Source organism: Plectropomus leopardus, chromosome 20 (assembly GCF_008729295.1).
Source record: "Plectropomus leopardus isolate mb chromosome 20, YSFRI_Pleo_2.0, whole genome shotgun sequence".
Taxonomy (NCBI): domain Eukaryota; kingdom Metazoa; phylum Chordata; class Actinopteri; order Perciformes; family Serranidae; genus Plectropomus; species Plectropomus leopardus.
In genome coordinates, this window is record NC_056482.1 from 10,130,929 (window position 1) to 10,144,652 (window position 13,724).

Below are 13,724 nucleotides of genomic sequence, written 5' to 3' on the forward strand. Positions count from 1 at the left end.
TCAACCCCCCTTACACAGAGAAGCAACAGTCCTGTCGAGCTGTGGGTGGACGCATGCCAGTATCTGGCAGGTGAGGATGCCGAAGACTTGACGGGACATTCTGTGATGCAAGTCACCGGTGACTTGTCTCTTGTGTCTGGTTACAGCTCTGAAGGTAGTGAGGGGATTGGCTGGTCCAGCGATGACACCAGAAGTTGGGGGCCACCGGTTGAGAGGTGGTCATCAGTGGACAGCTGGGCAAGTGCACTCTCAGAGTGGACCGGGATCATCGCGGCTCCACCAGAAGACTTCACAGCTGTTTTCACAGAGATCGGGGCCGAGATAGATGCTCTGACACAGGCACTCGCAGAGGTCAATACAGAAACACAGACGTCTAAAGAGGGAGAGGGTCAAAAGCCAGCAGAGCAGGAACAACCGCAGCTACCCATGGGTGTCCAAGATCAACCTCTAGAGGCGCAAAATATCTCAGAGAGCTCCGTCCTCTCTGGGCAGAGTTGTCTGTCTTTGTGCCTCGAAGCTGCAGGCAGAGAGGGCGCCCTGTGTGCTGAATCTCTGTGTGATTCAACAGCTATAACACAGGAAGAAAAGGAGCCGCAAGAAATCCAGAGCAGCCGGGCTGAGCGCTCTCCATGTCCCATACACCAGCACTCATCCATGGGGTCATCTGGTGTCATGGTGGCTCCCTCCTGGAGTGTGGATGTGATCCCTGAATCTACTTCTCCCAAACTTGACCTTTCTTGCTTTGGTAGATTTGTCAAATCGGACATTTTCATTAGCAGTGAAGGAGATCCAATCATACTGAATATAACAGAGGATACAGATTTGGAGGAACAAAATACACCTGCAGAGCTCATGATTGTGGAGGTAAGATGACTCACTATAGAGACTGACAGCTATTAATGTAATGAAAAGTGTTGTAGAAAAGCATGAAATATGAGTGCATATTAACCCTCTGAAACTTGGATTGAAATCAATTTAGCAAGAAATTGATAAAATGAAGAAAATATAAAATGGCAAAGAAATGAAAACTAGTTTTTGAAAAGAGAGACAGAAAAAAACATTATGGAATTACAAAAACAGGGAAAAATGTCTAAAAAAGTTTTTTCAAGTCATTTCCTTTCTATTGTTTTTTTTAAAACTTTTCTTTTATTACTAATTTTCAGGTAATGTTCTTGTAACTTTTATTAATTTTTTTTTACTATTTTTTATTTTCTTTTTACTTTTTTGTAATGTTTTGGATCATTTCTTGTTAAGTTACTCATTGCCTTCTTTCAATGCTTTTTGAAAGAAATTCAGATAATTTGCTCAGGTTTCAAAGGGTTAACCTTGGGGATGGGATGTTTGTTGTTGCGCATCTTGGTCCTACACAGACGGACACAAACATGTCCACGTAAACACTCAAACACACAACACTTTCTCTGAAGTATGTGACAGATAGACAGCAGTGGAAAGATTCCCCGTTCATAGTGGAGAGAACAACAGCGATCACCTTCACATGCTGGCCAACACATAAATCAGTCATGCGCTTTGGTAGCAGGGCCAGAACGTTAAGAGACATTCCCTCTCCTGCCCTTGTCGCTGTTGTCCTACAGTATTCATAGCCTGGAGAGTGAAATCTTTGTATGAGACTCACGAGTATTGTCGCCTTGCTTTGGATCGGAGCCACTCATTTTGCACCCATGAAGGACTCTCACCCCTGGGCTTGATTCTGTATTATTGGATAAGTCCTTTGGCTCCCATCTCAAAGACTGACAGCTGTGTGTGCTGAAGGAAACGTGGAGTGCATGAGAGGAGAACTTCGGATGGACAGAAATGGCAACTAAGAATAGCTGAGAGTTCAATGATAATAGCATGCATCTGTGGCGTGTCAGGGTGGAGGGGTGAGAGGAGAGCACAGCTGAGGACTGAAACATGACCCTCCCTGACTCTCTCTCTCTCTTGCTCTCTTTATGTGAGCACCCTTTAACACACCCATTCCCTTTGCATCTCCTTTAAAAACCCAGGATCAGGACACCAACAGGTCCATAGGCCTAGGAGACTGCTTGTGATTGGCTTAGGTGCGCAAGGCATAGCTGGAGCTCCGGTCTTTAACAGAAAAAGTGTAGGGTTCAGTCGCATGCAGGACATATGGACTCTGGGATAAGATATATAAGCATGGTGTTTTATAGACGTCTGCTCTGTGGCTTTATAGAAAGGTATGTATTTATTGCATCTGAATGTTATGGCAAGTTTTCCGCAGAATATGCCTTTAAAATAATTTAGTCATATTGATGCCAGCACTTAAACAGATTTATTTTACACCACATTATAGTGTCAGTGGAGTCTGACAGTCTTATACTAAAGAATACAATAAAATTGCCTAACATTTGTATTATTATTTGTCTATTTTTATTCTCAGCCCTTTGGAAATAAAGAGTGTGAAGTGACAGATGAACACGGTGTCCCCCACCCGAGCTCGGTTGCGGAGCAGGAAGCCAAAAGCAGCCCTGGGCCAGCTGAGGTTGATCGTAAAGGAGCCGAACCTTTAACAGATCTTGATTTCCTCGCCGCACACCATCTGACAAACTCACACGTGCCAGGTGTGCCCACACAACCTGGCCTCACGCACGTGTCGTCTGACACTTTACCAGACCTTGACGGAGCATGTCAGGTGGAGCCACGGTGGGGGAGTCCTAAGTTTATTACGCCCTTAGCTCCTCTCAGTATCGGCTCCTGCCTTGTCGGCCAGGGAGGCTGCCGTTTGGAAGGAGAGCAAACTTGTGCCAAGAAGTCTCTCAGTGGCAACACTTGTAGTCAACAGTGCACTCTTTGGCCTACCTCGGATGGGATTACAGACAAAACATCTCTGGAAGGTCATGAGTCAATTCATAAAAAGGAAAATACATTAAACTCTGCTGAGAGATCTTTACCAGAGAAACAACTGGACTTAGTCGCCGCAAGAAAAACAATAACTGAGGACATTCATGACCTCAGCAGAGAACTATCAAACTTGGTTGATTTTCCTGCTGATCATTTCATCATCTCGGAGGAGAACCGTGTTGCAGTCATCACTTTAGAATCAAATGACCCCTTTGTATCCAGGATTGCAAAACCCATCGCTATAGCTGCTATAACTGAGTTGAATCAGAAAACAGCTGAAAAGATGCCGCACAAAACCCACAAATCCAGCTCAGAGAGTAAAGCACGTGCCAAAAAGGACAAATCTGCTGGTCATCATCATGGTGCACAAGTTTCCAAGAAACAGGAGAATGTATCTCCCCATGTTTCAGCCCAGCAGGTCTGCAAACAGCAAGAGACTCACCCTCTTATCGAGGAAAATCACAGCAGTAAGAACACTCCTGTTGAGGACAAGGAGGCTAAATTAGTGATTGAGACTGGAGTGGTAACTGAGAAGGCATCAAACAAGCCACACGGCAAGAAGAAAAAGAAACATACTTCAACTGCAACAGGAGTGAAAAGTGTAGCTGAACCACTGGTTGAAGTGGAGAATGGAGCAAAACCAAAGACTGCAAGAGGAAGGATTGATATGTTTGAGGCCAAACTGGGAGCGAAAGCTGGGAAACCTCAAAGGGACAATAATCAGTCAGATGAGAAAAAGTCTCAGCAAACACAAACTAAAGTTTCGCAAGGAGAACAACCTCCACATCATGCAGATCCTAAAGACCAACAGGCAAAAAACATCACCAGTCCTTTGAAAGATGATATTATCAAAAGACGTCGCCTGTCAGGGGACAAGTTCGGGAAGATTGTCAGTGTTTTGGAGTCTAAACTACCGAAGCCAGATGTTCCTATCCAGGCAAAGGGGGAAGAACCAAAAGTAGATGCCGGGGCAATGCGTAAGAAGCCATACAGTGAAGTGGTCAAACAGAAAATCCTTCCTAAAGAAGGTAAGAAATATACATTGAACAATTTCTCTGCTAAGCACTCTATGACACAAAATAAAATGATTGCAGTACCTCTTTGTAAAAGCATGTGACGATGTCTGCAGAGCCCAAGGTGGTGCAGCCTATCCAGGCAGTGTCAGTGAGCGGGGATCCCCAGAGTCTGTGTTTGTGGTGTCAGTTTTCGGCCGTCTTCTCCCACCACACCGTCACCTGGAGCAGAGGGGGCACTGTCCTGTCTGAGATCAAGAGAAGGTATTTAGATTTATTTTACATGATTTTTATATTTTCCTAAACTTAACCCTCATCTTTGTAGAACCTCTATAACTCAATACACCACAAAACACCAACCAGTATCTTCTATGTACCAGTGATTTACCAAATAGGCCATCATAATTAGATTAACTTTGTGACGTTATACTCCTTTAATCTAAATCATGCTACAGCAGCTGTTTCCTACCATCTCAAGTTCCCACACAGTCCCTTACATATGGACTAAAGTCTTTTATTGACACCACCGTATTCGCTATATAAACTGCCTTTAAAGTTGTTCAATAGGTCAAGGATGCACTTGTGCTACTAAGTTACCTCCAGTCACGATTTTGGGGAGCAGGTAGCAGGCTTTGACCCAAATTCAGAGAACAAGTGAGGCAGCTGGATGAATTCAAAGATTTATATAAAAAATGTGTACAGTCCCAAAATCAGGCAGGTGACAGCAGACAGGTACAGGAAAGCAGGTAGCAGGACTCCAAACCAAACCAGGAATAGTGAGGGACAGGTGAAACTAATCAGGGCGGGGCAGGCAATCAAAACTGGCCGAAAAACACAAGGGCAGGAAGTGAAGTGATTTAAAATGGGATGAGATGTGAGTTTCAAAACAAAACAGGAAATGCTGAGCATGAATGAAGAATAGAAAATTAAAACAAAGCACAATATGACCTCAAGAGGAGATCGGGGAAGATCATATTTCATCCAGTGTCATGCCAACAGTGTTGCTTGCTAACTCCAGGCAGTCATACAGGCAGCAGAATTTAACATTAGGCATCAGAAAACTGGGTGGAAAGTTTTTTATGCAGTTCTTTGACGGCAGGGATAAATTTGACTTTCTTTATATTGGAAAAAGATAACTTTTTAACTTTCCGTCCCCCACCAATCTCCCACCAATCCATCTCTAATGTGTGTGTTATTGTCGGCACTGCCGTCTCAAGGATAACTACTAACCAAATTGCTTTCTGTTTTCCTCTCACTAACAGAAACACTTGACACACTGCATTTTGTTTTCCACAGTTACTTTGGTTGTTCCACTGTCTGCCGTCTCTACTTTGTTTTGCATTGATACTCTTTGATGGCAATTGCTACTGATGGGAAAATGAGAAATTGCTATCCTCTTCCTGTTTTGGTTGTGCAACAGTTGACGTACTTCGTTTTGCTGTAAATTTAGCCTTCATTTTTCAAGGAGATCATACTTGGTAGCAGCCCCATCATATGGTGTGGCTCTCTCAGTGACATCTGTGTATACTTATGATGTTTAAGGTATCCTTCTGTGTCAGCTGTTTACACTCCTGGATACCTCTGTCTGGTTGGATGCAGGAGGTGGCTTTTGGCATTATGCTTGTGCACCAAAAGTATGGACAGAGCAGATGTAGAAAAACATTATGATAAAAAAATATGTAACTTTGACATCTATGACTACCTTCACTTACATAAGACTCTGGTCAGTGGGAACATTCTCCAAGAGGAGCAACTAAAGCAGTTAGATATCAGCAAACACAGTTCATATTTTTGGCAAAGAAATCATCCTGGATTGGCATAATGTATAAACTAGATTAGGGTTGCTGTGTAAAGATCAGAGGCTTTGACTGGTGCATGTTCTGACACTGTACCTTTCTCTATAGTGCAGGGGACGAGAGCAGAGTGTCGCTGACCATCTCCAACGCTTCTCACAAAGACTTGGGCAAATACCAGTGCCAGCTCACCAGTTCACATGGATCAGTCACCCAGGACTACCTGCTCACATATGAAGGTAAAAAAAACAACAAACATACTGTATGTAAACTATAACATCTAAAACACAAATGTCGTTAAAAAATGTGTATCAAATATTTTTCTTCTTTTTGACCATCTTACAGTGCTCAGTGAGATTGTCATCCCTCCATCCCCAAAGATTGTCCCATGTGAGTTGCAATCGATCTTAGAAAAATTTATGACTTCCTGAGCTTTAAAGCTTTCAAGGATTTTGCCACATAACAGATGACAAATTGTCTTTCTAGCTGCCCCTGTGGATGTTGCGAGTGAAGAAGAGGATGTCAACTGTTCCCGTCTGATATTCAAAGAGGATTTCCTAACAGACCAATACTTTGGAGAGAACCAACCTGTCAGCATCATCACTGAAAAGGTCCACTTTGGGGAGGGGATGCACCGGCGGGCTTTCCGGACCAAGATGCAGGCGGGTCAGATACCTCTGTCTGTACCTGGACACTCGTGTGTGCTCAAAGTACACAATGCTATCAGCTACGGGACCAAGAACAATGACGAGCTCGTTCAGAAGAACTTTACATTGGCTGTAGAGGTAAGAACGTCAAAGGACTCTCCAACAGACCTTCATTGCTAAAAGTGTAATTGCATTGTGTTTGTAAAAGTCCTCTTTGGGAACCAAGCACAAATTAATCAGTCAATATAATTATAAAAATAATTAATTATGACATAATTACAATATCTTCACCCCAACATTTCAACATCACCTCAATGTAAAGTCTATAGGCTGAGCAGGAACTGGCTGGCAGAACAGAAACATTACTTGGCATATTCAGTGCGTCGCATATCCTGGAGGTAAACCTGGAGGCTAATAACTCTTTTTGCCATAAGCACCAGTTGGTGACCACTAACCACATCACTTGCCAACCATCAGCCCTGTTTACTCCTTGGTCTGAAGGGGAAGTCCGGAAGAAAATGCTAAATTGGGATAAACTGGAATTATAACGTGGATTATGGCAATGTTTGGCCTCACAACACTGCGTTGCATCATGGTTACAAATGACCGATGCGTTTGTGGGTTTGTCTCAAACAGATTGTGGCTGCAGCTATACATGTCTATATACGTGACTTTTTGTTTTGTAGGAGTGCCAGGTCCAGAACACAGCAAGAGAGTACATCAAGGCGTACACCACTGTCGCTCAGTCTATTGAATCCTTCGGAGAGATCCCAGAGTGAGTGACACAATGACAAGCTGCAAACTTAATGCACAACAAACAATAACTCTGCTTTCATTTCAGAATAACGTAAAATACTTGTAACTCGATTTTTTTCTTCATTCGTCCTTCAGGATTATTCCCATCTACCTGGTTCACCGTCCGTCAAATGACATCCCATACGCCACACTGGAGGAGGAGCTGATCGGTGACTTTGTCAAGTATTCGGTCAAGGACGGCAAAGAGATCAACCTCATGAGACGTGACTCGGAGGCGGGGCAGAAATGTTGTGCTTTCCAGCACTGGGTCTATCATAAGACGGAGGGCAACCTGCTGGTTACTGACATGCAAGGTTGGAAAAAAAGAGAAAATTTTGAAATGAGTTCAGAAAGTTTTATCTGCAAATTATTAAATTTAGAGAACTGATATCGATCTGATTTTTGTTGTTTTCAGGAGTGGGAATGAGGCTCACTGATGTGGGGATCGCCACCTGTAAGAAGGGGTGAGTTTTTTGTCTTTTTTGACACCAATAATAGAAACAAATTGTTAATACATGAAAATCGATATATTAATATTTATGTCTTTTTAGATATAAAGGCTTCAAAGGAAACTGTTCCACCTCCTTCATTGACCAGTTCAAAGCTTTGCACCAGTGCAACAAATACTGTGAGATACTGGGCCTCAAATCCCTGCAGCCCAAACCTAAAAAGCCTCCATCTGCTCCAAAAGCCAAACCCCAACCCTCTGCTGCACCCAAGAAGAAAACATTTGGTCCAACAGTGAAGGGCAAGTCATAATAAGAAGAGAATCTCGGACTACGGGGGGGTTCGTCATTAATGAACTGGTTTTAGGTAATTTGCTTCATTTTGTTTTTGGACTTTGTCATAAAGAGTTGTCAAAGATGAATTAGAGATGTGTCCAAACTTTTGGGCTGCAGAGGGTCAGATGATGGAGGAGACAGATGTGTTTGACTATGAAGCGAGCGACTGTTGTTTCATAAGAGTTTTTGCTTCATCTCATGTTGAACATTTGAGAGTGATACTTTATTTAAAAGTTTCTGTACGAGTGATTTTTCTGAGGACACTTTATGTCACGAGTTTTGGGAAAACTGTGACAAATTTTAACAAACACTTGAAAATGATGGTGTTGATAGTGTTGAACTGTGATGTCTTAGAGGATGCTTTGTTGGTAAGGTGTGACGATTTTCTTTACAGATCAATGCAGATTTTCTTTTCTTGTTTTTTTTTTTTTTTTACTTCTGTGATGTTTTCAAACTATGAGTTCATTAAATTAATGAACTTGTTAATTAATTGATTAGAGAAAATGTTTTTTAAGTAGGCTGTATGATGAAATACACACGGTATAGAGGACATTTTGGGTTCCGTATGAGTGGGTCGGTTTTGTGTGTTTGGTTTGCGGAGTGACAAAGGTGTTTGATGATATTCACATTAATGTCACATAATTACAGTATTTATTCATTTAGTAAAAGCTACGGATTCAGAATGAGCTCATACGTTATTCTGGAAACAACACAAAGACATTTTGTACACATAAAGCTCATGTAAAGTATACTTTTGAATGTATGCACTGAAAAATGTGAAGATTTATTGATTTTCTTATCTGGTGCATTCTTGTTAAACTGATTTTAAATGTCTGGCATCATTTCAAGGATCTTTACTGTGCTGGTCTGGCTTAATCTAAGTGAGAGTCATGTAAAACTAAATCCAAACACGACATCAAGGGCCTTACTTACTTCCATATAATCTCAATAACATCCCAGCTGTTCAATGGCACTCTCAAACGGTCTTCATATAATAAGCTTTTCTATCCTGTTCTCACTGTTGCTTTTTAAATCCCTGACCTTTGGCCCTCAGGTTGAGGGTTGGGGCCAGTGTGTGAGCACACAGTAGATCTTTGCTATTAAAGAGATGTTGCTGGTTGACAATGTTTTGTGGTTTCTTATGAAGTCAAAGGGACGACTCAAAAATACTTATTTTCCCCCTTGACCTGTAGTGTGCTAAATCAGTCTAGATTGTTTTGGTGTGAGTTGCTGAGTGATGGAGATATCGGCCTTAGATATGCCTGCTTTCTCTCCAGTCTCCAATATAATGGAGCTAGATGGCACTCGGCTCGTGGTGTTTAAAGTGTCAAAAAAAAATCCATGTCTCTGTCCAGATATCATGACCCAGTTACTCAAGATAATCTACAGAACTATTTCCTTTTTGTGGAACTACATCTGCAAACCGGATCAAAACGTTGAAGGAAGCGTGCATCTACAGCTAGCTCACCTAGCACAACTGAGCTAGCTCAGCTGAACACTATAATTCACATCTCAACCTGTTATGAATACGAGCCTCTTGTCTATTGGTAGATGCACGCTTTCTTTTGTGCACGTGTAACTCAGTAGAAAGAAAAAAAAAATAGTTCCTATATGAAAGTGTATGAAATTGTCTTTAGTAACTGGATCGTGATTTCTGGAAAGAGACATTACTTTTGATTTTTTCAGATGTGTTTTTTAGGCACTTTGAGCACCACAAGCTGAGTGCCATCTAATTCCATTATACTGGAGAGGAAGCAGACATCTCTACAGCTGATAACTTCAACACTCGGCAACTCACACCACAACAATCTAAATTTGATAAATACCACCACAGGTAAGAGGAAAAATGTGTATTTTTGATTTGGTAGTGAACTGTCCCTTTAAATCAACACATTTCCTGTAATGGGACCTCTGACCTACAGTTTTTAGGTATGAAGGCTGTTGCATTGTGATTCTGACTCTCTCTGTCCACTTGTCTTTGTACATGGGGCTGGATTTGAAGACATTTATAAAATATATAATATAACATTATATTCTCTTCTTAGAAATGTGTGAAAGTTCCCACTACAGCAACAAACAAAAAAAACACTTTATTTACATCATAAAATATAGTGCTACAACTATTTATATAAGATGACCTGATTACATTTTGGGAAAAAGTTAAAAAGATGTCAACACAGGAATTGGCGGCAGCATGAAAACAAATGGGCCGTCTATTTTTATTTATACCAACAGGAGAAGGTCTCCAGCAGCAAATTAGCACCTCAAATACGAAAGTAAGTGGGTCACACTCAGAGGCCCAAGACCATGTACAATGTATCAACACACTTTATCTATTTTCATCTCTGCCCCTGCTGCATGGTGTCATGTGCTCAACACATTTTTAGGATTTACAGCATGAATGAGGAAACTTACACGTCTAGAAAAAGAAAATGAAGATATGGGGTAATGAGGTCCTTTTCACACTGTAGCTATTTAGTGTGATAATGGCGTTTGATACACAGGACACAAACACCATTGTCACACTCCACAGCTCTGGAGGACAACGTTTACTGGAGACACTGCAGGCAGACAGGCTGTTAATGCAAATTGGTGGATGGTGGACCTGGTGAAATAAAGAAAAAATAAGAAGTTTGGTGGCATGAAATAAATGAAGACAGATGGCAAGAACGAAAGTTAGGGAGGAACAAAGATAGTGGTAAAGGGCATAAATAAAATCACAGTAAACTTATGATTATGATTATCCATGTAACATTTACTATATATATATCCATCAATAAGCTAAAAAAAAAAATGCGTAAAAAACACAGAAAACCATAGAAAATGGTGAAAATGATGCTGAGTAAATACTCAAAGTTTATCCAAAGTGTCCAAAGTCCATGTCTTTTTTGCTGAATGTTGGGGATGGCTGCACCTGTGTGCATTTGAAAAGTGTGTGTGTGTGTGTGTGTGTGTGTGTGTGTGTGTGTGTGTGTGTGTGTGTGTGTGTGTCTGTGTAACAGAGTAAAACGGCACCTGTGTGATCCCCATTTCTTTCACATAAATTTTTTTGCTTCTTTTTTTGTCTAAAATGTAGTTGGAAAAATAGAGCTGCTTCTGTATGTATGTCACAATAGGTTCAACACATCTTCTTCTGCTTTATACCATATGACATTATACTTCTGAATTGGAAATGACACGTCAGCTATCAACTTTACTAACAAAACTGTGAGATAAAAACATGATTAAAGGAATCAGATCCATTCAAGGACCTCAACCAACTCACCTCAAGTTTCTAAAGTGGATCCTCTTTCCAGAATTCATTTATTCATACCCAGCCATCATCCTCCTGCTCCTGATCCAGCTATTCTCTCCTCTCTGCTCCTTTCCTCTCACACCGGCGAATCTTTGTGTCCTCCGAGTCTTTCCAGGCAGTTAAAAGTCCAGTTTGGTGTCTGCAGGTTCATGAGGTGATATGTGGCGCATTTGGGTTTGATGGCGTCCCGTTCCAAGTCTTTATGTAGACAGAGCAGAGTTTGGACAAACAGCCAGTTCCACATTAGTGATAAGCTACAGGGGAAGTATTGATCGACCCTGACCAGAGGTAGAGGGTGAGGGGTGGAGGAGGGGGAGACCAAAAAACTGCCCCGGTGAAGCAACATAGCAAGGTTTCAGTAAAAGTCACTGTGAGCTGAGTGTAAGATTTAACATGATGATTCCTGACAGAACGAACTGGGAAAATCCATCTGACATGATATGGAGTCTGGAGGGCCCAAAAAGTTTCTCCAGACTTTGGAGTCAAATTAGACACTCATGAAGTCAAAGATTGTACTAAACACACTTGCAACTTTGTCATGTGATTATTCCATAAATTAAATCCTAACTGTAGCCTATTTATCTGAGAGCAAATAAGGACAACAGATTTATTTTGTTCTTCATTGACTACAGTGCTTCAGCAAGTGAATGTCCAGATTCTTAGTAGTTAATAGTTAATGGGTAGAAAATAGTTAATGGATACACTATGCATAGTGAGATGTCCCCAAGGATTAGTTTCATAATAAAACCTGACACCCAGGCCAGATTATGAAATAACATCCCTTTAACTGGAGGTCTTTTAGTGTCACACTGCTCAGTTTTCACCTTCTATACCATAATATTAAATTAGGCGTACTTATACTTCTGGAGTTGTTTGTGGGTGTATGGAAAAATTGTGGGGGAGTATAGCTGATTTGAAAAATGTCACTGTTTGATTAGCAACATATAAATTAGCTATAGACCGACAGTTTTTAGTCAGATTTTACACAAGAACACCACATGCAACGGAAAGACTACCCAGCAACATTTTGATGGTAGTGAAGGCAATGGTACTCCACAACTGATGCTGTTAAAGTCAAGAGAAATACTTGCAAACAGATGTTGCACTGATCATTGATTTGAAAACTCTGATATAAAAACTTGCTTTTATAAGTTGGCTGCATTCTGCGGACTGAGCAAGCAATTGCAATTTGTATTTCAGGACAGCATTTTATGTTTAAATATAAGAATGTAGCAACTCTTTGTACTTTGAAATCTAAGCCAAAGCTATCCTGAAATAATAAAGTAATAATATGGGCAAGTTTCCTTTTAGGGATGTTTTGAATTAATAGCCTTTAAAGGACTATCTTACCCACAAAATGATCGTTCATCAATTACTCACCCTGTGTTATGTTTAATTTGTGAAGAAAACACTGTTTTTCTTGCATGTCTCCTCAGTGAACAGAGAATCTAAAAATGGAGAAAATGCATCTATTTTATCCAGTCGTAAGCTCAGAACTTCCCAAATGCATGCATTTTTGCTTAAACACTTGCATAAACAGTCAAGCACAGACAAGTAGTGTTACTGCAATATTAAGGCTTTTTAGCAAAAATGCATATGTACGGGAAGTAGGACACTGAGCATACGACTGGATAAATGAGACTTTGATTTATTCTGCAGGAGTTGTGTGAGAGTTTGTAAATGGATGTTTTGTTTTATTTTGTTATATTTTTACAGTTGTTAAACGTGTCCAACCATGACTTCAATTCATTAAGAATTTTCTTCATTTTTGGATTCTTCATTTTGCATGGAGACATGCAGGAAGAAAAGGAGGAACAATTGTTTCTTCACGAACTCACCATGATGCAGGGTGAGTATCTGATTTTAAAAAAATGGTAATTTTCGGTTGAAGTATTCCTTCAAAATAAAATAAATTACAGGTTTGCACATGTAACACTTAGCAGTGGAACCACATTAAAGCTGAAAACATTAATCATTTGAATATTTTCATAATTTAATCATGAACTTTATGTCCCATATGCAGTTTTACCTTCCCATCAGGGTTTCATTAAGGTCAGCACTGTGACGTAACAGAGGCCTGTGAGTACGAGCCTCTCTTATCTTTTACAGGAAACCGAAGAGTGTGTTTGTGCTTTCTTGTGATTTATTCTATCAAGTTATGTTAACATTTATTCTCATTTGCGCTTTGCGATATTGTTTTTGGAGCAGGTGGAATGTTTTAAAAGGTGGATCTAAAGAAGAGTTGGCTCTTGGCTTGTTTGTGACCAGATCGAGGATAGCGGGGCTTGATAAAATGTCCCCGCACAGGCAGGGTGGCTTTTATTTGCTTGTCCTTGGAGCTGATAACTCGTAGATTGCCTGTGTGAATGAACTGAGGTCCCTTCACCACACCACGTGCACACGGACACACCAAAAAAAGTGAGATAGAGAGATATGTAAGACTCATTAATATCTCAGACAGGTGACTTTAATAAAACAGCCTCCCTCAGCAGCAGCACCTGTCCATGTGGAAGTACGGCCTTTTTAAACTCTGTGAGTGG

At 40.8% G+C, this 13,724-nt stretch overlaps 1 protein-coding gene across 1 annotated transcript; it reads left to right on the forward strand.

The window, feature by feature from the left end:
- alpk2 (alpha-kinase 2) lies at window positions 1–9,014 on the forward strand. Its single transcript, XM_042509039.1, has 11 exons — window positions 1–70; window positions 147–864; window positions 2,399–3,887; window positions 3,989–4,136; window positions 5,777–5,904; window positions 6,011–6,055; window positions 6,152–6,450; window positions 6,999–7,087; window positions 7,204–7,421; window positions 7,523–7,571; window positions 7,659–9,014. Exons 1-11 carry the CDS (start codon window positions 54–56, stop codon window positions 7,864–7,866), a joined length of 3,408 nt encoding a protein of 1,135 aa, XP_042364973.1. The 5' UTR covers window positions 1–53; the 3' UTR covers window positions 7,867–9,014.
- The last annotated feature ends 4,710 nt before the right edge of the window (window positions 9,015–13,724 follow it).